Genomic DNA, 27,914 nt, shown 5'->3' with positions numbered 1-27,914 from the left:
AGATAACAACAGCAATGAACAAGACATTTTATATAGTGATAAAACGTTCAGTTTTTCTGTTAATCCCGTGTTCGCTTCTCACACTTACTCAAATCTCATATTCGTCTATTTAAATTACCTATGACATCAGGGTTCGTGCAAATAAATTCACTGGGTATCAGAAAAAAAAACTCGTTAGGTCACGGTGAAAGTATATATATTTGTTTCAATATTCAAAGGAAAATATATTAACACAGAAACAGTTTCGATATTAGTACGTGTTATGATTACATACACATGAGTTCTGAGGACATTGTGGTGGGCATGTCTTTTGTTCATTCACATCTTGTTACTCAGCTTCATCCACTAGAATGCGATGGTTCATCATTCGTATCATCGCCAGCTTCGTGACTTGAGGTAGCATTGCTAGGAGTTGGAAGAAGGTCTTCAACCTCTTCGAGAATTTCCTCATCGGACACGAGAATCAATTCGATCGGTCCGTCTGAGGGTATAATGGTCGTATTTTCCAACATGACGGTCTCATTCGAAGCTGTCAGTGGAACTATCCTGTGCTCGACAGGCTGAGCGGAACATTCCCCTCGATTTTCAATTGCTTCTTTGGCTTTTGAATCTTTCGACTGAGCATCATCACTAGAACCGTAACGAGAGTGAAGCAAATCCAGCTGAGTTGTCAGTCTGGATCCTTTCTTCAAGGTTCGATTCATTTGATTGATGAGAGATTGGCTTTGATCCTCCAACTGCTGGAGTCTGTCGGACCTGGTTTGAGTGTATTCTTTTTCTCGGTTGGTTAGAACTTCTAAATCTGCGAGCGTTCCTACTGTTGTTTTCGGAGTGACCGACCTGGTGTCGGATGAACCTCCTGGCAATGGCGATTCGGACTGTCTAGCTATGAACCCGCTGTGGATTTCATCGATTTGGGCAGAAATTTCACTTCCGCGGTTAACGGTTCGAGAAAGTTTGTCGTGAAATTCTTTGGCTTCTCGTTCCAATCGTTCCAACCGAGCGGCTCTCCTTTGAAGATACTCTTCTTCGGTTGCGGATAATGCCGTAGATGGACCAGGCTCAACCGAATCTGTTCTGTCCCCAGCGGTTTCCGTTTCTTTCAAACATCCCGGTGTAGAATAACTATCCAATCTTGAGTTCAGCTCAGCCATCCGTTTCAACCTAGCTTCCCGTTTCATGTTGAACATCTCTTCACTACTTAGCTCCGGTTCTTTGGCAACCTCTTCGGTAGCAATCGAATCTCTTTGTTCGATCTTTTCGATTTCTGAGCATTCAGAATCCTCACTGATGTCATCTTCTGATTCATCATCTATCTCTTCATTGTTCTCCGGCACCAAACCAGCAAGTCTTAGAAACATCTCTTCAGCTGTTTCGGGGCCGGTTTTCTTTTCATTCTTTTTCTTCAGCTTAGACTTGGGTTTCTTTTTAACTGAACACTTAATTTCTTCCTCTGGAAGCAAGGGCAGATCTTCTATTTTTTCGTTGCAAAACTGATTGGCTCTCTCAACGTTGATCAGTGACTTCATATCGGTTTCACTGCGGCATTTTCTCATCCCTAGTGCCACCTGAATAACGTTCGTTAACGACGTGCTCCTACATCGATCAACGTGGCTTCTAAACTCCTTTGATCGTTTCGTCATCTCCTCCCCAATAGAGTAATCCTCATCCTCATCATCCGTTGGCTGCTCGTCGCTGTATCCACTTTCACCGGAGTTATTCAACGAATCCTGCTTCTTGCGGGCCGCGAAATCCGCCTTCAAAATTCTCCACTGATCTTCGGACTCGATATTCTTTTGTCGAGCTGCGGACCACTTCAGACGGCAGTATTCTAACTCTTCCTTCAGTTCGCTCAGCAGACGTCGCTTTTGCTGCAGATGATAGCGCAGAATTTGCTCTTGTGTGTGCAGTTGCCGATGTTGGCGCTGTGGATGGGTGAACTTGAGTTACAAAAAGATCGTTCAACTTTGAAAAAGATGCTCTCGGACTTACTTGCATTTTGCCAACCATGTGCCATGTTTTGGTTAACTCCAAACTTACGGCGCTGAGGCGTTTCTCCTGCGTTTCCAGTCGACGCTCCAGATGGGTGTTGAGTGTCTTCAGCCGGTTGGTTTCCTTTTTCAGGGATTTCTTTTCCATGATGAGGTCCTGCAGGACGGTAAAGAAATGAATAGGCAAAATTATTTTTCAAAGTTGGCTCTTCCTATGGGGAAAATTGAAATGAAAAAAAAAAATATATATATTTATTTTTATTTTTGATACAAATTCGTGTGTATTGGTTGCTGGTTTTAATCATCCCATCTTGGTCAATTTGAGTACGATCGAATTTAACCCTTTTCGTACAATCCAGTTTTAGCATTTTGTCTCAATACCTTAGAACCTCTGGTAACATCGTAATCACGAAACATCTATAATACAGAGATACCTTGTATTGAAGATCCGGACAAGAATGCATCACAACCGATGGCCCACTCAAATATGCACACTAACCCTAAACACAGTCTACAACGCCATCACTGGAACCACAAACGGTTGTCAACTTTGTGGTTGCTGTTCAGCTCCTAATGACAAGTGCAAAATAAGCGTTCAACACCTCCCTAATCAACAGCCAGCGCCATCAGTGAGAAACTAATAATGGCGGCTTTACGCCGATGACCCGTAGGTACAAAAGGAATGGAAGAACCTCTTATCGTGAGCACCAAGACAACATTACCCAGGATGACATAGCACAGTGGTTTTTTGCAAAAATCGTGCGGTTTATTAATTACGCCTAAATCGTTGAATTTGGGTCAATGACGTCTTTGGAGGTATTTGTGGACATTACAAACCCTTTCATATGGTGTTGTTATTTTAAAGATTATTTTACCCAAACACGAGATATATTTACCAACTTTGTTGCAATTGTATATATTAAAAGTAAAAATTAAATCTTCGGTAAAGTTGTAGAGCAAGCTTTTGCCAACAACTTTGCTGAAGACACAAAGTCTTTATCTTTAATAGCTTCATTATTACTGGTTGTTTGTGAATGCCTTTAAGACCAACTTATTAATATAACTTTTAAATATCATTCAGACAAGTTCGGCATGCTCCGTAAAAAGGTTTGAATTATCAAAATGGATAAATTTCTATATTACAATAAAGAATAAAGTGTTTCGAATAATAATTGGTTGTTGACGTGGAAACGACTGATTTTACGTCAATGGTATTTTTGCACTACTCATCAAAAATAGCACGGTTATTGATTTACTTCTATAATTTTCGTGACTAATCCTCCTATAAGTGAGATTTTCCAACTATTTTTTTGGGGGAAGCAATGAACTAACTTCTTTGGAAAAGTTGTTGAGATATCTTTCGTGAGTATCTTTGTTGAATACTTGAAATCTCTTTAAATGCTTAAGAAGTTATAGCTCGTTATATTTGGATAACCCTCAAACATATTATTTTTAATAATCTTTTCAGATATCATTCCTACGGGTTTCATATATTCTACGAAATTATTTCAATGGTCAAAATACATAATTTTCATAAACACAATTATTTTTAACTCGAGTATTTACGAAGATATTGAACATTTTTTGAAAAACCATGAGGATTAATCGCTATAACTATATTATCAAATTATTGTCCGTGATTGAATTCGTTCGGGTGATGTTAATTGTTGTGGTCTAATAAAATCAATTTTCGATCGGGAAAAAGATCAATTACCGCCGCAAAATTGACAACAGCGGATGCGCAAAAAAGATTTCTGTAAGGTGATACGGTTTGTTTAACGTTTAAAGTGCAATCTACTTAACTAAAGCGATAAAACGCTTTGCTATTGCCACCGGTCAGACACTACAAAAGCCAACCAGTGATCAGTGGCAAAGAAGCAAAGAAGAGCGTGAAACACCGATAGTCAGATATGACTACTGTGCTGTGCAGTGCGTGTGCCTTGAAAATTTCGTCAGCAAGTGATCGTGTGTATTGTTTCGGCGGCTGCGATCACATCCTACATGAGAAATGTGCGGATCTCAATACCGCTAGTGCAAGTGCCCTTAAAAGCAATAATGCGCTACGATATGTGTGTTTTGACTGTCTTAAAAAAACAGTCTTGCCTGAATGATGTACTGAAAAAATGCAGGGAACTACAGAGCGCGGTTGCTGAACTGCAGAAGGCACAACATGAGCTGACCAACAGGTTGTTGAATGAATGCGTGAGCAACTTGCGGACCTTTTCCAGTCTAGCAAACAAGCGTCCGTGAATGTTAACTCCGGCGAAAACTTAAATGTTCGTTCATCTGCTGACGTCGTTCAAGCCAGTGTGGGCCACCCCGCATCAATTAGAAAGAGGAAAGCTGCCGTCATGACTGCAGGTGATCTTCCGGTGCACAAACAGTCAAACTCTAATTGCGACTCCATGGAAGTAGGTCAACTTCGGTCGGGCAAACGTCGATTTTTGACTGTTCCACCTAGCAGTGATAACCTTGGCAATGAGAATACGCCAAAAAGCGCACCCCTGTGTAACTTTGCAGAAACACATCCAGCTAAGTCCAATGCAATTGTGAAGCGAGAGCGAAGTCATCATTAAACCAATCGAGCAGCAAGTTGCGACTGTTACAAAGCAGGAAATTCAAGGCAAGCTTGACCCAGTTTCATTGGGTGTCAAAGAAGTATATTACCGACCCAATGGAGAAGCAACTGTTAGATGTAACTCCCGTGAATCAGCGCTTAAATTGCTCAGTACAGTGAAAGCGAATCTGTCTGAGAAGTATAACGCCGACGTCCAGAAAGCTCTAAAACCCAGAGTAAAAGTTGCTGGTTTTACTGACGACATCACTGCGGAATACTTCGTGGAAAAACTAATTCAGCAAAATAATTTTCCTCAGCCTGCCAACCTGACGGTGATACGAATTGTGCGAAACGAAAAACACACAGATAATCCGATGTCTGCCATTACTGGAACTGATGCCAAAACATTCGAAAAGCTGATGCAACTACAACATGTCAACTTGGGTTGGATGCGCTGCAAGATCTCTGAATGTGTAAACGTGCTCCGCTGTTATCGCTGCTCGGAGTACGACCATAGAGCTGCCACTTGCAAGAAGTCCCCATGCTGTCCGATTTGCGCCGAAGGGCATGAGCACAAAGAGGGTGTCTCAGACATCCAAAATGCATTAATTGTCACAATGCAAATGTGACAAGAAAACCTGAAGATCAAACGCCAACTGATCATGCTTCCTGGAGTTCTGAGTGCCCCCTGTATCAAACTCGACTTAGGCAGTCACGCCGTATTATTGACTACAGTACATAGCAACTAGTGCAACACGGCGAAGCTGCCCAGTTTTCCGACCGATGTAATCAGCAAGAATCTGCCACCGACGCCCATATGATTGGCACTAGGGTTGTTAATACGATACATTTTTCGCGATAATTTATCGGCGTTACTCGTTAACGATAATGTATCGTCATCGAAAACTCCGTTAACGATAATGTATCGTCGCATTCATCGTCATCGTCGATAATTGTATCGTCGTATTCATCGTTATCGTCGGTTCATCGGTTATCGCGATACATTTTGCGTTACTTTCCCGTTTATTGGAGTTGAAGTTGATGCGATTAACTTTCAGTTGTTTAGAAATAAATACCTGTTGAAGGACATGTTGTTGGCAGTTGAATATCAATAGTTTTGGACATTTTCTATGCACAGCGGAGATTTTTTTTTCAACTTTTCGGGAAAGTGTATCATACTGAAGGAAAAGTTGTTGGCAGTTGAAAATCAATAATTTTGGACATTTTCAATACGCAGAAGGGTCCGACGATGTGTCAAAATGGATTTTTTTTAACTTTTTGAGTAAGTTGGTGCACAGAAGAGTCCCAGGTGCACAGTGCGGCAAAAAGGTGATCAAAATTGTTTTGACCATGAAGAAAAATTTTGAGCTATTGTGTAATTAGTAATTTTTATCACGCAAAGACATATAATGAAAAAAACTGCTAAACCACTATTATTAGGCCATTAGGTGATTAACATATTTTATTATAATTTTAATTTAAACTAGAAGATTTTGAATTTTAAAAAGGAGAATATACATATTTCCAATGTATATTTTTTTCTAGTTGGGAAGCTTTTAGCCCCTCCTCCGTTTCTTCTCTCCACTATGTAACAAGATGCTTCATGCTTCCTTCTTTTACCCTCAAATATGTAGTGTAATTTATAAACGGCCTCATAATAGAGTTTCAGTCGTTTTTGAATAAAGTGAAGACCCGTTTTTATCAGCCCCTTGGTGAATTGACATTGACAAAATCGGCACATATTTTTTCTGGTTCTGAAGAGACGATGTCGAAACGCAAACACCAAGACTAATATATTTTTTCTTTTCTTTTTAATAAACCGCAGTAAATAAAAAAAATCTTCCTTAGTCCCTCGACAAAGCCTCATAACCCGTTCTGATTATTTAGTAAAAATTTCCCTTAGGAGGTCTTACAGTACAGTAGTATTATTTTTGTATATTTTGCATCTCTCAGATAAGAAAGATATGCTAAAGAAGGAATTTACTCGAATTTGACTTGAACGTAGACTAGAGACCACCAAACGGTTTTGATAGTGTTTGTTTTACAGATTCGTCTTGGTGAAGCTATTCTTGCGGAAATTTGAGGCTTCCATACCAAAACATTGCTTTTTGGACACTAAATCATTCGATAACTTCTAAGTTGTAAGAGATACAAATAAACTAACATTACAAAAAATTCTGCATTTTCTTATGCTGAACGAAATCTTGGAACATTTTGAAACTCTACAAAATTACCAGGAAAAGTATTTTGAAATAAGCAATTTTGTGGGATATATCAAAGAAATATTCACAAACGTATAATTAAATCGACAGATAGACACATAGTCTCTTCAGCGAAGTTAATACTAAAGATATTCTCAACAACTTCGTCAAAAAAAGTTTTTTTTTTATTTTCATGAATGACTAAACAAAAATTTGCTTCTCAGCTTTAGAGGGATTAAACACCCAACTAATACTTTTTAAATGCAAAAAAAATATAAATAAACTTTGCTGAAGACACTATAGTTAAAAAATGTTTTTCGTGGTTCAAAGAATTTCTTTCACCTTTTTGCCATTTTGAAAACACTGCACTGGTGGATTCTCCTGTGAATTGAAAATGTCCAAAACTATCGATTTTCAACTGCCAACAACCTGCCCTTCAATATAAAAAGTTTGCGAAAAGTTGAAAAAATTCTATTTTGACGCACCGACGGTACATGCCCAAAACTATTGATTTTCACTTATTAATAACTTCTTCAATATAATAAACTTTCCCTAAAAGTTGAAAAAAATCCATTTTGACACATCGTCGAATCCCCTTGTGCATAGAAAATATCCAATACTATTGATATTCAACTGCCAACAACATGTCCTTTAATAGTTATTTATTTCTAAACAATTGAAAGTTAACCGCATCAACTTCAACTCCAATAAACGGGAAAGTAACGCAAAATGTATCGCGATAACCACCGATGAATTATCGACGATGACGATGAATCTGACGATACATTATCGTTAACGGAGTTTTCGATGACGTTGATGGGTGGTTAACGTTATCGACAATGACGATTAATTATCGATTAACAACCCTGATTGGCACGGAACATAGATGTTATAGCAGCGACCTTTCCCGATCAGGTAAAGCTAAGGAGGGTATATGTCCTCCCGAAGCTACTCGAGATACTGCGCACCCTGAGTTTGATCCACCATTGCAGCCTGCCAACATACGTAATCAGGTCAACTCCGTCACCGACACCCACCCGTCTACCACAGAACTTGAAGGACACGACATCAACCTTTTCCGGTCAGATAACAACGCTCTAAACAAGTCAGACCAACTCGAAGGACATGGAATTCCTGTATCCGTTTCCTCAGGTAAATACAATGAATGTATATGTCCTTCCGAAGTAGAACATACAGATGCTGCCCCCGTTGGTTGAAAGCCCACCACATTTACAGGCATTTGCTTCCACAATCACTCGATCTACCACCGTTCAACCGTCAGGAGAAAACTTGCAGGGACATCTTAAAATCTACTATCAGAACGTGAGAGGGCAACGCACAAAAAATGATGAGCTGTTCGTCGCTGCTTCGGATGTTGATCATGATGTTATTGTTCTGACCGAAACGTGGCTGAATGATCAAATCAACTCGCTCCAATTATTTGGCTCAAGGTACTCTGTATATCGTAACGATCGCGATCCTAATAGTGCAGGGATGAAACGTGGTGGTAATGTGCTCATTGCAGTTTCCAACCGACTCTCATCCAAACACAAAAATGACACTCACAATCTCGAACAACTCTGGGTAAATATCCGTGGCCCCTACACTAATCTCTGTGTGGTGTTGTATATATTCCCCCCGATTCCGCAATTGATGTAGAAATTATTCAGAAGCACATAGACTCCGCACTTGACATTGCAACTTCCACTGAACCCAACACGGCACATCTACTATTTGGTGATTACAACCAGCCTGGACTTCTTTGGAAGAGCACTCCCTCCTGGTATGCTTTCCCAGACCCTTCTGAATCAACCTTTTCGAGGGCGAGTACTATCTTACTGGACGGAATGTCTGTACTCAACATGCGACAAATGTCTACAGTGAATAATAGGCGAAATCGAATCCTGGACCTCCTGTTTATAAATGAAGAAGCTTCAATGAACTGTACCGTATCAGAGGCACTTGAGCCTTTAGTTGCTGTAGACGCACATCATCCTCCACTTCTGGTAACGCAGATTTGTCCGCAGCTGGTTCTCTATGACGAGATGGAGGATGTCAGGGAGTTCAACTTTTCGAAGACTGACTTCTCTGGGCTTCATAACTCAATAGAAACAATCGACTGGGAGACTTTCTTGAATTTCGCGATCGATGTAGATGCTGCCGTAGAAAAACTCTCACTGGCGTTAAAACAGCTTTTCAGTATACGTGTGTCTGCACCTCGTCCCCGAACAAAACCACCATGGTCCAACAACCGGCTACGTAAACTGAAAAGATTGCGAGCTGCTGCGCTTCGACATTACACTATTCTAAGAAATCCAATCACAAAAAGAGAGTTCACTATAGCCAGTAACAGATACAAAACATATAACCAGTTTTGGTCCTTTGTAAATGGGAAACGTAAAGAAAATGGGCTTCCTTCCAGTATGTTCCTCGCAGGTGAAACGTATCTGTAATTTGTTCGCAAAACATTTCTCGAATGTGTTTAAAAATGAATCGGCTAGCTCAACTCAGGTGGACTGTGGCCTTCAAGATGTCCCTCGCGATGTAATCAATTTTGGAAACATTCAATTTACTGAAGAACATCGACATCGGTGGGGCCAGATGGGATTCCTTCCATTATACTGAAAAAATGCGCAAGCGCATTGTGTACACCTTTATGACTAATCTTCAACCAATCACTGTCGCAATCAGTGTTTCCCGTGTGTTGGAAAAAATCGGTAATGTTTCCCGTTTTTAAAAAAGGTGATAAGCAAAATGTTGCGAACTATCGTGGTATAACCTCGCTCTGCGCTGGATCAAAGTTGTTTGAGATCCTAGTAGTAAACATGCTCTTTCGTGAGACCAAAGCATACATATCGAAGGACCAACATGGTTTTTTTGCAGGCAGGTCAACAACCACCAATCTAGCCCAATTTACATCGTACTGTATTAAAAACATCGAAGATGGATCACAAGTAGACACTATATTCACTGATCTTAAAGCTGCCTTCGATCGTGTAGACCACTCTCTTCTTCTGGCAAAGATCGAGCGACTGGGTGCTCCATCAAATTTTACAGGATGGCTTAAATCATATCTCGTAGATCGTTCTCTGTCTGTGAAATTAGGAAGTAACGTGTCATATAGCTTCATCAACTTGTCGGGTGTACCTCAAGGGAGCAATCTCGGACCGTTGCTTTTTTCTTTTTTTTCTTCAACGACGTTTGCTATGTTATACCCCCAGGGTGCAAACTCATATATGCTGATGATCTCAAACTCTATCTCATTGTGCGGTCAATAGAGAACTGCATCGAACTTCAGCGACATCTAGATGCTTTCTGTAACTGGTGTAATCGCAACTTGTTGGCTCTCAGTGTGTCCAAATGATCTATAATATCTTTCACGGGCAGAAAAAATCCAATTCTCTGGAGCTACAACATCGCCGGCCAATTGCTAGAGAGAGTGTCAGGTATCAGAGACCTTGGTGTACTCCTGGACTCGCAACTGACATTCAGAAACCATTACTATCACGTTATAGCAAGGGAAAAAGAAACCTTGGCTTCATAATAAGAATCGCCAACGAGTTTACTGATCCATATTGTCTGCGGGTTTTGTATTTTTCACTTGTTCGGTCTGTCCTGGAAGCTTCCGCAGCCATTTGGTGTCCTTATACGAGCATTTGGACTAACAGAATTGAAGCAGTACAAGCAAGATTCCTCCGCTTTGCTCTTAGAACTTTGCCGTGGCGTAACCCAACAGAGCTACCACCATACATTGATCGCTGTCGTCTGCTCAATATGGAAACTCTGGCAAAAAGGCGAAATACATCCAGAGCGATATTCGTTGGGAAAATATTGACTGGCCAAATGGATGCCCCAGATATTGTCTCACAAATCAACATTAACGTACCCCCCCCCAGAAACCTTAGATCACGTAACTTTTTAAGACTAGACTTTCAGCGCACCGAGTACGGTCAGAACGAACCCATAAGGGCGATGTGTAATGTTTTCAATAGTGTGTATGACCATTTCGATTTTTATGTTTCTAGTGATGTTTTCAAGAATAGGCTTAGGAGATTGACTTAGCTTATAAGATTATGTGAAAATATTTCTGTAATGTTATTGAAATGCTGTATACCTTGTATGTAATTTTATTAATTTGTAATGTCAGTTCATTGTAATTGTAGAAAAAACGTGCGAAAAGATTATGGGTTTTTACGCGCATTCGAGGTCTGCTTCTGAAGTGAACCTTGAAATGGGCTTTTCCCATACAACAACATTAAATTTCATGTAGACCAACATGGGTCAGATGAAAAAAATGGAAATAAATAAATAAAAAAACGAAGGTCTTGGATCATCATAAAACATCCTAGAAGACATCATTGCTGTACGCTTTACCATTTACGCGTGAATAATTTTTCGCACATTTTTGGCGAGAAAAACCACTGTTCTTTACCGTGAACGTAATAATTAAATGACACCTAATATACAGTAGGCAAGCAGACAAATGTTTGTCCGCCGCCCAAAAAGGTCTCCACTCTCAATATCAAATTGCGTACACCTTCGAGTTATATTGAACAACAAATTAGAAAGTGTATCGCTCTGCATCAATCGTCAACTGATGCACCAGCATGTGCTATTAGATCCCATGCAAAACTGACTCACTTCATTAAACGTTTAATAACTTCTTCTAAGAAACTTGAGTTGATTTGCGGTCTTCGACAAAGTTGTAGACAATAAAATTATCTTTCTTATTTTCACTTGCAGTGATAAACTGGATGCATACAATGCCATCTAGCGATGATAATTTAAGTTAGCGGGCTTTATCCATGCAAAATGTCGAAAAATTCCATACAAACGTCGAGCATATTGGTCCGGCATCTAAACTGGTCCGATTTGGTTCAAATTTGACTCAGATGGCCCGATGGAAGTTGTTTTTTTTCTTGGCACTCAAACGGACATGTATTAATCTCACCTTCATAGGTACATATTGTTGTTTGAGCGTTAAGCATGTCGCTGTTATCCGATTAATTTGGACGATCAAAGTACATTCACATATTTAGAAAAAAAATATCTTATCAAACGAAGAAAAAAATGCTACCTAAACGTATCAGATCACTTTTGGTTGCAACAAATCACGATCATTCAATTGTTTTCAGTAACGGTATTTTGTTGCATCCTATTTTGTTTAAATACATATTAGAAATTAATGCTTCGTAGAGTATAAAATCAGCAGAAATTTTGAATCAAAATAAATATACAAATATGCAACTATACAGTTTTACATTGCAGAATGTTGTTTGTGTACATGTTTGAGAATTGAGAAACGTACGAGATACATCGGTAATGGTAACCAAAAATCAATAAGCAACACCAAATACGCGTGCGATCATTTAAGAACCCTGCACGGTGTGTATAAGAATAATATTATGACAAAAAAATAAGCATCGCTGAATTGTTAATTATTGGACGAAAGAAACTTTTACCTTTAATTTAAAACTAATTCGGAAATAATCCACCGAGGGATCCAGAACAATTTTTTTTTAGTTCAAATCTTGATATCATGATTTATGAAACATACTATATTAGGCTGTCCCAAAAAAAAATCGATGTGCGAAAAGTTATGGTGCTCAACCCTATAATGAAAAATAAGCATATTTTAAGCATTTTTGTAGAACAAATCAACATTCTAAAAAAAATCATCTAGAGGTGCCACAAATGCGATTTATGAAAAAGGGCAATTTTTGAGTAAAATTGTCGTATATAAGCAGTTTTTGGAGGTTCGATTATTTTTTAAATATTTTTTTTTATTTTTCTGTAGACCTTGGAGAATAAATTCCATTTAACAGTTTTTCACAAAAAGTGCTTTTTTCAATGATAGAACAAAACGATCAATGATCAATGATTAAACAAAGCGAAAACAATATTTTTTAGTAAATTATGAAGAAAATCCTCACAAATCAATATTTTTTTCATTAAACCAAAGGCATGTATTAGAAAGTACTATTCATTACAAAAGTTTTCGTGAATAAATTTTGTGAAAATTCGGTCGGGAGGCTGAGATATAGCATTTTTAGTAAATGCTTTCAAACCATGAAACTTTGTCACATTTTTTTTAAATTTATCAATATCTCAACCTTAACTTGACCAGTGTAGGCATTTTGGGTGTCAAATAAAAAGGATTTCTCTCTCTCTTACAAAAATTTTCCGTATGTGGAATTTACCATCTTATTCTAAGGTAATTATTGAGATATTTGTGGAATTGTGCATGATCAACAACTTTTTCGAATAAGAAGTGATAACTTTAATGATGCTATAACCAGTATAACATTCACGATTCATTAGATTTATTTATTAATGTAAATGTATGATAAGTCTTGTAATAAAACACTTAAATATAATTTTAGGAACGTGTCCACTGGAAAACAGACAGAGAAAGAATGACCGGAACGGTGAGAATGAAGAAACTTCAGCTCTAGTATTTCCATAGAGGGTCGCCTTGGGGAGATCTGATTTTTCCAGCATTTGTTGTTCTTTTCTTGAACTTTAATTAATTAAAGTGGTTTGCCCATTTTGGCCCGTTTAAAAGTTATCGCCATTGGAAAAAGACCTATTTTCATTCAAAAAACGTGAATATCTCCACTCATACTAGCGATAGCAAGTTTCCGTCTTCGGCAAAGTAATGCAGTTTATTAGTCCAAATAATGTTCTAAAACATTTATATACTGGAAAAATTCTAAAAGAAAACTTATGAGGAAAAAACTGATCTTAAGGGGCCTTTAACCAATAATGTCCCATGTCTCTAAAAACTTATAAGATAGAGAGTTGAAGTCTTCAAGTAAAATGTTTGTAACGAGTTTCTCTACAATTTTTCTGAAATAAGTATTTGTGTATCTGAATCATTGACGAAAAAAAAATTGGTAACTCACTATTAGGGGGATTAATCATCAATCCGATAAGGTAGAAAGAAGGGGAATTCTATTCCAAGAAACTTTCTTGAAGACACCCTTATGCTAAAGTCAACTGTTTTGACGCAATCTATAAACACCCCTTTTTTGCTCTTTGGGACCACTGTGCGTTCCGGTCATTCTTTCTCTTTCTGTGTTCCAGTGGACACGTTCCTAAAAACTCCTGAAAAAGGAAAAAACAAAGACTCACGTCAAAACAAGGAATATATACTCAAATTGAAACCATTTCATATGTTATCGAATACATATGGCATGCTTGATTATTTTGGCCCCTTCTTCTTTTTGCGATAGTTCGCCAAATTTAATTGAAAAAATAAAAATGTTCGTCGACCCTCGGTGGATTATTTTAAAACAAGTCTTAAATTAAAGGTAAAAAGATCTGCTATCGAATAGCGAAAGATTCAGCGATGCTTATTTTTTTTGTAATTAGGTCATTTTATATACACACCATGCCCTGCGTCTCTCAGTAAATGGGAGATTCTGATAGAAACGCAATTTCACTCGTTTCCATCGCAAATAGAGCATTCTCTTCAATTTAATGAAAGCCTTTCTATTGAATTGATTAGTATTGAGCTTGAGGGTTGGGTAAATTACCAATAAATTAAGCATTGTAATTACCGATATGGTTGGTTAATACTATCAGAGATCTGCACAGTCCCTTCTCACGCATTCACGAATCAGACATATTCCATAGTAAGTAAACATTTGCTAATTACTAGCATAAATTACCTTTAACTTGAGATACGTTTTGCTCACACTAACAACCGTCCTCGGTCCATGCGCGGTTTGCTCCGACTTCAGACAATCTTCGCTTTCACCGTTTTCCTGCACGACGTCAGCCCGAAACGTAAACAAAAAAATAATTCATCGTGACATCATTTATCAGAATTATCCAAATGATTAAACCGCACAACAAACTACTCACCACGAAGGGAACCTGTTCAGCGCGTTCCTGATGATTCACCAGCTCAATCAACACTCGCCACACTTTTGGCAATTTGTCAGCAATTTGCTCCGGTGAAGCTTTCTGTCCGTCGGTGAACCAGCCTCCAACCGCTCCCGTTTCCGCCCTTTCATCCCCCTCGGATCCCACACTAGTCGGTCCATTCTGCTCCTCGTCCACCTCGGCAACCAGATCGTACAGGGCACGCGGCAAAAATGCCCCCAGATCGATGGTTTCCGCTTCCTGCTTGGTCATTTCGATTAGCAACCCGCGATTCTCCTCCAACACTTCGGTCAGCTTGTCCAACTTCACACCGCTGGTCGTCTGCTGGCGGTTCATGCCGAGCAGGAACTTTGAAATAAACTGATTTACGACGGTCATTTCGGCCTGCAGCTGTTTCGTCTCGGCAACCGATTGGGTTAGCTTTTCCTTCGTTTGATTCAGCTCGCTCATCGTGGTATCCAGCTCCGTCTGCATGCTGGCGACGTGCGATTCAAGATTCTTGTTTCTGCGTGTGAATGTGTTCGGCGCGGGTGGAAAACATGAAAAGAAGAAAGTAGAATATTATAGGCTCTAGTTAGTGCTACAAACATACGTAATCATTGAATGAAAGCCCTACTAATTCGGCTCTGTGTGGTTTCAATATTCAATTAGGATATCGTCAAAGGTCAAACGAAGCAATCGCGTTCTATTTATAGAGATTCTGACACAATGCAAACGATAACGCCTAACAGTTATTTTCTTTCTCTTTAATATTTTTTGGAAAAGGGAATGTTATTTTACCGAGTCAGATTTTCAACCCAATTTTTAATTTCTCTGCAAAGTTCTTCGGACACTCTCTTACGTAAAATAATCGACCTGTATCACTTTTCAATATGACATTTTTTCAAGTTTTGATTTTTTGAACTTTTAAAATATTTTAAAGTATTGTAAATTTTTCAGTTATGTCTGTTTTGAATTTTAAAAGTTATAAATTATCTTAAAATTTAGCACATATCTCTAAGATGCAAAAGATTGCACTATGTTTTAATTGCATTATTTAAATTAAAAACACGCAGCATTATGCGCGCCAACGCTTCGCTTCTTCCTGTGTATGGTACAGCATTACCCAACCAGGGGACTCCGCCCTGGCAACGGGGAAAACCCGGGAAAACAAATCGCGCATAATTTCACAGTTGATTCGCTTCGTTTACTTACTTCTCCTGTTCCGCTTCGAGATCGTTTTTGCGCAGCTCGAGCTGTCGCAGTAGATTGTCTCGTTCCATCCGTGAGACTCGTTCTCGTTCCTCGTACAGTTCGCGCAGATTGCGGATATTGCTCATTTGTCGTTCGTACTCTCGGCGCAAATCGGTGGACATTATCTTCAGCTCACGCTCATGCAGCGAGTCCTCGATCTGGCGCAGTTTCGCTTTCAACTGTGGACGGCATAAAAAGGGAATGATTAATTACGGTCTTACACAGCGTTGACACAGTACAAAGATATGGATGTTTACAGTGGAATAATTCCGCATTAACTTTATAATTACGTTTTTGTGAGGGGGAACTACGTCATTTGTTTAAGACCACTGGCGTCCAATTAGTTTGCTTTTTACATTGCCTTTTAATGAACCAGTTCGTAATTAATCCGGATCAATCGAAAATATTTTTATCAAGAGCACCGCTGTATTGGGGTTAATGGCGGTTGCTTTATAACAATAATTGTTTTGGAAATGACAACAAAATACTGGCACCTACATTATGAAAAAGGGAAGGTGTTGTATATGGAGGCACAAGTAGATTGTAGCAAGCGTATTTTGTCATCCATTGCAGCCTTATAAAAACAATGTCTTGTATCGCGCCTGCCTATAGGTAGGGGAAGATGGGGTAAAACGCACCCCCGAGGCAAAATGCACCTCTTGCTTATATCGAAAACAGCTGGAAATTTCTAGAAAACGGTAAGACCAGTCGGAAGTCCGCCATAGTAAACTTACACTGTCAAAATTTGATAATAGTACATCAAGAGCAGCTCGAGAAATAAATAAAACACAATAACGTGCTCTTCTCATGTAATTATTGTGGCTCGTGCAACAAGGATTTTTCGCTCTTATAAAGACTGTTTTACTATTATATTTGAGCATTTCAGTTCTCTTTATACCGTTGTGCATTATTCTGTCGAACTACATATGAAAAATCTACTAAATAATTCACTTTTTGCTAAATTTATGTCTCTGCTCCATCGGGGGCAAAGTGCCCTCTTCTCTGATTTTGCTGATTTTTAATCGAAAGCAGAAAAATCGGTCGGAAAACCTACCAATTGCATAACCTAAGGCTATTTAATGGCACACTTTTGTGAAATCTCGTCAGAAAACAAAACTACTTGCTTGTTCGCTGAGCATTATGCCCCGTTGTTGTGATGCATTCTACCCCGTTGTTGTAGTGCATTATGCCCCATTGTTGTGGTGCATTTTGCCCCCGCACAGGTGCGTTTTGCCCCGCTTATTTTTCAAAAGGTGATTTTTAATGATTTTGAAGAATTGAATTATTTTCACGTTTTTGAATATTTTTCAAAGCGTTATGATTTTGATAACAGAGAAAAATGTTGGCTAAACGATATCATTAATTAAATTCTCCCAATTGATGTTCTATAGCCTAGTTATGATCATATTTCCTTAGGGGGTGCGTTTTACCCCATCTTCCCCTACATGCAGATACGCAAAACAAAGTCAAAGTTATTCGGAAGTTAAGCGTTGTTCCCGTGCTTTTAGTTCAAGTTCAAAGAGCATTTATTTTCACAAAATGTTTTCATATTCGAATTCCTTGAATCACGTGAAATGAAGCTGTGTTTCCTACCCAGATATTCAAAATCGGTTTAGTTTAGCCCACATTCATTTCTATTGTAAGAAAAGTAAAAAGTGAAATTTGTCAATTTTTGCTGTATTCTCGTTAAAAAATTAAAAATAAATAATTTATCATGCCAATGTTAGCTACATATACTGTTCGAAAAAATAGTAGCGCAAATATTCTTCGAGTATAATGTAAGATACTCCCACATGTTCTATTCTCCAATAACATTATATGTTTTTTTGTAAATGACCTATGGTACGAAGAGTAAAACACGCCACCATTTGGAATCATTGGCTTATTGTTTACCAAACACAGCTGTCATTTCGGAAGATATAAAGCTGTTCGTTAACAGTTATGTGTCCAACAAAAAAAACACCTTTAACAGGCCAACGAGGGTACCCGGGTACCCACAAATTGAAATGCTCATAACTATGGCTTCCTTTAACCGATTTGGACACTTTTGGATGTTTTGGATTCAGGAACTCGTCTACTTTTTGATTCTGTACAATAGAACCGAAATAATGGATCTGGTTTTTGGTAATCTGGATTTTCCGGAGTAATGTTCCAGTACTAAGATATGATTTGCAAATTTTAATAATGTCCTAGCAATATGAGTATCAAAACACTTCAAATTGTCTCGGAAGTCTGTTTTTTATTGTTACGGGACCCTATGGAAATTTGAAAAATGGAATTGGAATTGAATGGCCACTCACGGCCCCACGGGAACCTGCTCCGGAATGTCCGTTCCGGGGTCTAACCACCAAATGGTTCCAGAACCACGAGATACAGCCTACTGATGCAATTCCAAGAATTTTGATACCCATATTGCTAGTATTCCACTGAAGTTCGCAAATGGTACCCCAGCACTGGAACCTGCTTCCGGAAACCCGGATTCCCGGGAACCGAATGAAGTAACCAGATTCATTTTTACCAAGTCCAAAAGTGGATGAGTTCCTGAATCCAAAACGACCAAAAGTATCGAAATCGTTTGGATACTACCTTAGTTATGGGCATTTTAGTTTTGTGGGTACCCGGGTACCCACGTCGGCCTGTTACGTAGTAAAAAAATTCAGGAGCCCCTCCTCACTCCCACCCTTACTATATCAACAATATTATTAACCCAAAAGCTTGACTTAGTGAAGTTCTAAGATGTCACAAAATTTCAATTTCCAGCTATGGATAAAACATAGGAATTTAATTGATTGAAACTTAAAAAGGTAGCCGGGTACCGCGTCGGACACACAACGGTTAAAATAGCAGCGCTACCACAAAGTTTTCAAATCGCTAAAGTTTCCAAGATTTTCAGTTTAGTCAATCTATGTTGTTCGGAATAGTATTCCTACGCTTACAATTAACCCGAAATTATACGTTTGCATATTGTAGTATGGAGGAGCGACATCTCATCAAACGGTTGAATGCTAGTGGCAACACATACCGTGAGGTTCAGGAACTTTTACAGTGTTCTGCCACAAAGATACACAATGCATTGCACTGGACAAACAAATGTGAAACTAGCGATAAGCGAACAACATCCGCTCAAACTTAACAAACTGATGGGTCGGATGGCAAAATAATATTGGGCTATGTCTTTGAGAGAATTATAGAAAGACCTGGAACATTCTATTGCGACGTCAACGAGTAGAAAACGATTTATTAAGACAAATTTGCACGCAGGAAGTCCGAGAAAAGTACCACTACTCACAATACAGCACCTACACAATCGTCCGAACTTTGTCGAATTTCACGCCAAGTGGACCGTCGAAAAGTGGCGTAACATTTAGTGAGCTGATTATAGTAAAGTGGTATTATTAAAATCGAAAGGTAGGCGTCAGTAGGTTAGACGACCACCAGGAACTGAATTTTTATCACTATACACGATGCGAACATGAGAAACATATTCAAAGCCAAATCACCATACTCGAAAAAAAAGCTTACGCTGCTATTATTTCGAACAGCACTGTACATACCTCCAAACGTTTTTCGGATAAAGGAAATCATATCAATAGAACAAGTCTTGTTCCTGCCGTTAGAAGAAAAGACATAAAAAATATTCGAGAAAACTTCGCCAATTTTGAACCAATTTTTATGATAGAAATGTCGTTTGATGCGGAAATAAATGTTTTTTCGATTCATCATTACTACGAGAACGTGCTTTTGAAAAAAAAGTTGAACCAATTGCATGTTTATCGTGGAAAATCTCTAAAAATGGCAATTATCGTATGGTTGTCCAGATATAGCGCATTTATTTTACAAAACAGCATCGTGTGGCATACCATTGGAGAGGTCTTTCTAGAACTGCTAAAAAATCTGCTGAAAAATAATAGTACAGCTAATTGTTAAGTGTAGAAAGTCCCATAAAATTGATTTTTTGCTATAAATCAAGATTTCATGGTCTTTTCCCAGGCAACCAAAAGTTCGTATAAGAGAGATGCACAAGCTTCTCGTTTTAAGTAATTTTGCAATACGTTTTGTGTTCTAATAACGGCTTAAACTGCTTTCAAGTTCCATTAAAGCTTAAGCAGCTGGAAAGTTCGCTAAGAACTTTATGTGAACTTTAAAGTGTGCTTTTTAAGTATTATCCGAACTTCTGGTTGCTTGGGTTGAAAAGATCAACATGAACTCGTGAGCTAATTCATGATTTCTAATATATTAAATACAATCCAATATCCGTGCTCGTGAAATAGTTCACAAAATCATAAAATATTATTCATTTATCCGTGAACTGGTTCATTATTCTTAGTATATTAGTCACGGCTGACCTGCGCGCCCGTAAAACAATTCACAAAATCATGAAATAATATTCATGCATTATATCAGTGGTTTTCCACCTTTTTCGTTCCATGTACCCCTTTCCGAATATTTATCCCCATGATGTACCCCTTTCTGAAAATTGTTTACCATCATTACCCTGTTTGGTTGCTATCCCTCGGGGTTTGACCCAGAGACTCCAGTTTTTGGAGAGGATCTCATGGCCTCGGGGTTTTGCATCTATTTCTCCAAATATAGTGATACGATAAATAATTTGTTAAAATAAGTTTCTCCGGTGTTTATGTTGCTTCAGAAGCAGACCTTAACTGTTGGACAGGTAGAAAATTTTTGCTACTTTGTTGGAACCTTCCTAGCTACTGTGTTGACGAATAACCGAATATTTTGTGCCCGGCAAAAATTTCGGAAGACACCGCAGTGTGCTTCACAGATGCTACCGCTTTCATGCCTGCTTCACGGTACTTAGCTGTGGCAGAAAGCAATGGTTGTTCGGCTGCTCTTCCACAGCGTGAGTGCTTTTGGATTTTTTTCGATAGCCAGGGAAGTGAAATTTAACACGTATCTAAATGGACAATACGGTTTACAAACGCGATAAATTTACAGATAATAAGAAAAGCTCAAAGTAGTGGTGTGCATCATGCTTTGCCAAAAAAAAAAAACAACAAACGGTTAATGTGAGTCAATATTGGTGATTGATACTTCGACGAGTTACAAAAAGAATGAAAGAGTTTATACTTGTCTAATTTAAACTCAGCAGATAGGTCAGATAGGTTCAAAGTGATTCTATAAAAACCTACTCCAGGTCAGTAAAAATTTCCGGGTGAAAACCTTACCAAAGGTGGTAACCCCTGTAAAAAACCTGTTTTAATCCACCTAGCGGTGCAATTGTGCCTTTCTCATTTCTCTAAACTATGGCACGGAGGCTTTTTATGTTCAACATAATTGTGGAAATGTCCAATACATTCTTAGTACACTTTGCACTTATACACAATGGCATGCCAGCCACGAACTTGATGAGCTACGTGTCGACGGTGAAACACTTGAAACAAAAAAATATCATACTCCATTAGCCTAATCAGCATTAGATCAATGTTATCTGCTTGCTAACTCATTTTGTCATGCGGGGGTGGGTATTAGGGTGGGGCGTTGTTATATGGAAAAACGTAATCATAGCCACATCAACCGAGCACAGAACTTTTTTGGTACCTTTTGGGATCCCAAACAACTGTGCAAAATTTGGGGTCGATTGGTGTTGACCCGGCGTGGCGCATTGCGTTTGAAATTTGTATGGAGATTAGTATGGGAAAACCTACATTTTTGCATTTTTAATTCTATATACTACAATTCTTCCTGTAGTATGCCAACAAAAAGATAGAAGTATAGTCCAGGATATGCTGAACAACTTTGCCGAAGGTGGTTTTATGGTGCTAGAATGTCTCTAAGCCAAGTTATAGCTGTTCAAAGTTCGATAGATCGAATTAAATGCCAAAAATCAGTTTTATTGCCAACACTGCGGGTGTACCAATGGTATTTCATATAGCATTCCAAAATAACATTATATATTTTATATTTACCACATTGGAATGTTTGGATGAATTATTCAAAAGCCTCAGCTCAATTTCATGAGCGCAGGTAGTTGAGCAATAGGGCGTAGTGAGGGGTGAGTGGGGGGGGGGCTTTGATATGCAGAAATTCGAACTGGAATGTTGTCGAGTTGGAATGTTCAGACGAATTATTTCAAAACATTTACACAATGTCCTACGCATAATACTAACGAGGAAATAAAACATACTGCATCCTTTTGCCTTGACTTTTATCAATAGAAGTTACGTTACAGACTGAATCAACTGATGTCCAGTTGATATGTCAGAGGATTGCATTGAATAGATTTCAGTTTAATACGCACTATGATTTGATGGGATTCTCATTTCGATGCTGTTCGATCACCTGAAGCAAAAATTGATGTAGGGATCTGGTGGATTTCATGTTGAAATCCAGAAATTAGCTTCACGCCTCGTGATCGAACAGCATAGAAATGAGCATGCTATCAAATCATGCATATTATACCGAAATATAATCCTCTGACACATCAACTCAACATCAGTTGATTCAGTCTGTAACATAACTTCTATTGATAAAAGTCAAGGCAAATGGATACAGTATGTTTTATTTCATCGTTACTATTATGCGTAGGACAATGTGTAAATGTTTTGAAATAATTCATCTGAACATTCCAACTCGACAACATTTCAGTTCGAATTTCTATATATTAAAGGACCTCCCCCCCTCACTACACAGTACACCCTATTGCTAAACTACCTACGCTCATGAAATTGAGCTAAGGCTTTTGAATAATTCATCCAAACATACCAATGTGGTAAATATAAAATATATAATGTTATTTTGGAATTCTATATGAAATTGCATTGCTACACCCGCAGTGTTGGCAATAAAACTGATTTTTGGCATTTAATTCGATGTATTGAACTTTGAACAGCTATAACTTGGCTTAGAGACATTCTAGCACCATACATCCTTTGGCAAAGTTGTTCAGCATATCCTGGACTATATTTCTATCTATTTGTTGGCTTACTACAGGAAGAATTGTAGTCTGTAGAATTAAAAATGCAAAAATGTAGGTTTTCCCATACTAATCTCCATACAAATTTCAAACGCAATGCGCTACGCCGAGTCAACACCAATCGACCCCAAATTTTGCACAGTTGTTTGGGACCCCAAAAGGAACCAAAAAAGTGCTGTGCTGAAAAAACGATCATTTTGCCCCACCCTAGTGGGTATGTGAGGAGGACGAAAGTCCCATGAACGAACGACTCCCCAGTTTAAATTGGTATGCTTTGTGATACAGTGGTGGTTTAAAGATGATGGGGTTGAAAGGGAGGGGTATGAGGGCTGGATGGGGTGGTGGTCTGAGGGGTGATTTAAAGAGATTTTTAAAGGAGGGGAGTGAACAGTAGAGGGGGGGTGTAACCCCTCTCCGTAAACCATCAACTACGCCCCTGTTAAAATCCAGAAACCTTATGCGAGTCGAAAAAAAATTTTGACTCTCCGCCGGGATTAGGTTGATGTTTTTCAGAGTGATTGCATAACCTTTCTATATGAGAAAGGCAAAAATGTGCCAAAATCCAAAAAAGTGAATCGTCGTCAAATTTTTTTTCGAGTTTGCATCAAATCTCGACGTTTCATGCACCTTGAACACATTTAGCATCAAAAATAAAAATTCTATTTTTAATTTTTTCTATAGTTTATATGAGAAATTTCTGTGTGGCCGCACTCTGAAACCCGTAATTCCGGAACCAGAATTCCGATCGATCCAAAATTCAATAGCAGCCGATGGGAAGGTTGCACCTTTCATTTGAGACTAAGTTTGGGCAAATCGGTCCAGCCATCTCTGAGAAAAATGAGTGACATTATTTGACACATACGCACATACATACACACACACATACACACACACATACACACACACATACACACACATACATACACACATACACACACACATACAGACTTTTTCCGATCTCGACGAACTGAGTCGAATGGGATATGACACTCGGCCCTCCGGGCCGGGATTAGTTTGACGTTTTTCAGAGTGATTGCATAACCTTTCTATATGAGAAAGGCGAAAAGATTTTCAATTGGATGAATGCCACAATTTTACAATAAGAAACCTGTTCCAGGGCACTCTCAGTAAGCATCTCAATTCTTGACATACTGACACAATATGTAAAGACAAATACCCGACGGGAATGTTTGGATAACAAGTTAAAATTTGTCCCGCATAATTCACCCCCAACAATCATCCAATTTACCCCTGGGGGTGAATTTACCCCCGGTTGAAAATCACTGCATTAAGTGATTCCTAATATATTAGATACAATTCAATATCCGTGTTCGTGAAATATTTCACAAAATCATGAAACGAGATTGTTACGGTAATTTGAATTTGAAAAGGTTCAGTGTGACGTCCGGTCAGAAAAAGAAAACTGAGTTGAGCACCACATATCCTATTCGTGATATAGTTCACAGAACAAGATACCGCGAACCAATCACACTTTTATATTTCATTTCATGTTGTCTCGGTACTCCGAGTGAAAAACCTATAGTAACACAAAATAACTAATCGCGAAATTACGAATACCATGGTACAACTGCTGATATCATGAACATGAGTCACTTTACTCCACGTATCAAAAGAAATCACAAGAAAGCTCACACCTCTCGCGACAAAATTATCAAAAGTCGTGAAACCATGACCATGAATTACTCTACTCATGACTAAAATGACTAGCGTAAATAAAAATGACGAAAATCGCGACTAAGATCACCAGATAGTAAACTCATGTATAAAATAGCACGGTAACATGATGAGAAATCACAAAAATCGCGAATAAGCTTCTGAAATCAAGAACCTCGTTTGACTGTCGACTGTGTATTCCCAAATCATGAACAAGAATCACAACAAAAACTAAACTTGTCCAGGGAACAACATTCGAATGTAACGTTTATTGTTTATTATTTTTAATTTCAGGAACTTGGTTACAATTTTCGTAAATTGTGCAGTTCAAGCAAATGTGAATTCATGAATTTATGAACAGATTTTTTTCCGTGTAAACGCCCAATACGTTAAGCCATCAACATCGAAGCCTCTTCTTCTTCTGAATAAAATCGCAGGAAGCGAAGCTGTAACATACATCAAGGACAGTCGGCAGTACTGTTTTGTATTGCACCAGTAGTACTATACGGGTCGACGAAAGAGGTTAGGATCTATGCCTTTATCGACGATGGGTCTAAATTAACTCGGATGTAGAAAGTGCCTGGCATCAAAGTATCCAGAAAGCTCTTGTGATTGAAGTGGACTGGTGGATACTTTTATTCAATAATTTCTGAAATGAGCAGTTAAATAACAAGTTGTTTGGAGTTAAGAACCAAAATTAAGAAGATTCCCAAACTGAAAATACTATACCAAATTTATAATATCATAACATTGATGAATATTCAATAATAATCTGAACTAATATGATCTCGTTGGTGATTTAATAATAGATGCAGATACGCTGGTAACCCTTGCCCTGGTTAACATTGTGGCAATATTTAAATAATACCACAGACTAACAGACAAAACACTATGAGGGAATTCCCTCAAAAAACATCGATCCGACAATTTTCCCAGAACACTAGCTCCACCTTTTATTCACAGTCCCAAACACTTATTTACTGGTGGGTTACCCCTCAGGTTTGGGAACAATTTTTCACTAGTGGTCTATCCCCCATATGCATGTTCATATGTCAGTGGCGCCATAATTTCAAATGTGGCCACAGTCCCAACTACAAATACATTTAAAATGATCGTTAAAGCGGGCGAAGCTTTGTTTTTGAGTGTTATGTCTGTTAGTCTGTGATAATACTTCCAAACGAAAGTCAGTATTGTTTTCCATACAATTATAAACAGGGCAATATAATTTAATGACAAAAAAAAAATATTAAAACAATCCTAAAGCTACATTAATACAATGATTTGGAACAATGAATTTGGAGATTGTGGAAATCTGAATTGTCAATTGTAATAGCGTAAACTGCTACTAAGAAGAAACTCCTATGTAAAAATCAGGAGCGGATCCAGAAAAAAAATTCGGAGGGGGTCCGAAATTTCGATTTTGAAATGTTCATTGTACAATACGTAATATGATAGAATTTAGAATGAATTGAAAATAGAAACTGCTTTAAAATTTCTCATGAAGTTAAAAATTTTCGGGGGGGTCCGGACCCCCAAGACCCCCCTCTGGATCCGCCACTGGTAAAAATGTCTTAATAAGATATATTTTCAATCATCTGATTAAAATTTTTGCAACTTCTCACGAGTCTACAAAGTATACTAATGAGTTCCTTCGTTCAACAACGCGAAACTAAACGATTCAGCCACATTCAATTTTTGTCACCCTCCACACTCTGCATTGTTGGACTGTGACTGAACGTTGTTAACTCAACTATTTTACGATTACTTTTCTGCGTTTTGCGCACTGCGTATTGTGAACTGCTTCAAGTCTAGCAATAAAACTATCATGCTATCATAAAACTTTCTCCATTCTTGCTAGAATGGAGATTATCATCTGTACTCACAGTCAAACAAGTTAAGACGAAACCACACCGCACTCGAATTTAGTAAAACTTGACATAGTATGGCAAACCATGAGCAACAGTGCACATAGCGAAGAAAGCAGGAATTCACTAATCCCCAATAATCTGTCCAATACTTCAACATGCTTCGCCACCATCAATTAAAATTCCGATCACATGTTTCTCCACCAAAGTTCAAGTTCACCCTCGTGACAACAAGCCAACATTTTGGCAACGTTTCGGTAAACATGATCATGATCTATAAATTTTACACCTGTCTACCAGACGGCGCAAAATTTCCCACAAAACTTGCCATAGACACTGCGCAAACCCATTTTTTTGTTCACCATACACTTACCTGCTCGACCTGATCTTCCCGAATGATGATGATTTCCTTACCGGCCTTGATCACGTCCTTCAGTCCCTTGACCTGATTATTCAACTGAGTGATATTGCTTTGAAGAGCGAGCACTTCGGCGTTTGAAATTTGCAACTCAAACTGGGACTCGGCCAGTTCCGCTTTCAGCTTCCGGAATTCTTTGTTCCGTTCAGTTTGGGCGGCTTCCTCTTCTGCGGACGGCGTCCGGAGGGTTTGAATTTGCGATCGTAACTGATCGACCACGTTCTGCAGCGTTAGAATCTCCCCGTTGGCCATCTGAAGCTGAAGCTGTGACTCAGCAAGATCTTTCTTCAGCCCGAGGCGTAAATCATCCGCCGTGCTTGCGAGGGCGGGGATTCTTGAATCAGCATCGCTTTGTTCTAACTGTTTTTGCTCGTCGCTTTCGCTGTCGTCGTGAGACAGCTCCACGCTTTTCGCTAATGTTGCGTCGCTGTTAGCCGGCAAAATAAACTCGTCTACAGCTGTTCTGCTAACTAGTTCCGTCGTTTCCTTTGTCTGCTGTTGACTCTGGATATACCGTATGAGAGCTCGATTTTTACCTTTTTCATCCGCAAGATTCTTCCTCAGCTGATCCATTTCATGCTTGATATCCGCCATTTTTGATTTTCGCTGTTCTCGTTTTATGCCTAGCTCTTCGCGAAACTCTGCCAGTTCAATACACTTTTCCCCACCGTCACAGGGACCATCATGGGGGCTACTTCCCACAGTTTTGTTGTTTATCGTATCAGTTTTTGATTTATCGCCTACTATTGCACAACTTTTGTCCCCGGTAGAAGTGGTAGCCGAGCTGATACCAACATCAGCGTCATGTATTTCCCGCTGTGTCTCGTCATCTTCCACTTGCACCACCAGCCCGTTCCGATTTGCTCGACCGTGGGTCGACAGCACACTTCCCATTTTTTCCTTTCGTTTTTCGTTTCTGCTTTCGCGGAAATTTTATCGCTGCAAATGAGTAATGTTTATTCGTTCTTCGTCGCCAGACGTTCGCCAAAAACAATTATTATTGAACCATTGCACAGTTTAGTGTTCAGTTATAGTAGTCACTCGGAAAATGATTAATAATTGGGAAAAGGACCAAACGAGATGGAACTGAAACGCAAACAATGAGGAAAACGCGGTAAATTAAATCTTTTCGTGTTCGAGTGATCGCAACG

The 27,914-nt window shown here is 38.8% G+C and overlaps 1 protein-coding gene across 1 annotated transcript; it reads right to left on the bottom strand.

The window, feature by feature from the left end:
* Positions 1 to 179: 179 nt before the first annotated feature.
* LOC131678618 (restin homolog) lies at positions 180 to 27,914 on the bottom strand. Its single transcript, XM_058958837.1, has 6 exons — positions 26,719 to 27,914; positions 15,834 to 16,051; positions 14,619 to 15,144; positions 14,423 to 14,518; positions 1,993 to 2,148; positions 180 to 1,925 (listed from the first exon to the last, which is right to left on the bottom strand). Exons 1-6 carry the CDS (start codon positions 27,655 to 27,657, stop codon positions 339 to 341), a joined length of 3,522 nt encoding a protein of 1,173 aa, XP_058814820.1. The 5' UTR covers positions 27,658 to 27,914; the 3' UTR covers positions 180 to 338.

This window comes from Topomyia yanbarensis, chromosome 2 (assembly GCF_030247195.1).
Source record: "Topomyia yanbarensis strain Yona2022 chromosome 2, ASM3024719v1, whole genome shotgun sequence".
Lineage (NCBI taxonomy): Eukaryota > Metazoa > Arthropoda > Insecta > Diptera > Culicidae > Topomyia > Topomyia yanbarensis.
The sequence above is the reverse complement of the archived record's forward strand: the minus strand, read 5'-3'. Positions and strand labels throughout refer to the sequence as shown.

What these genes read in the sequence shown, in the direction of transcription:
- LOC131678618 (XM_058958837.1), bottom strand. Translation starts at nt 27,657, where the DNA reads ATGGGAAGTGTGCTGTCGACCCACGGTCGAGCAAATCGGAACGGGCTG. An exon ending in CTCGAAGCGGAACAGGAGAA is followed by an intron (nt 15,145 to 15,833) that starts GTAAGTAAACGA and finishes ATTCACACGCAG; the next exon opens with AAACAAGAATCTTGAATCGC. An exon ending in AAACGTATCTCAAGTTAAAG is followed by an intron (nt 2,149 to 14,422) that starts GTAATTTATGCT and finishes ACCGTCCTGCAG; the next exon opens with GACCTCATCATGGAAAAGAA.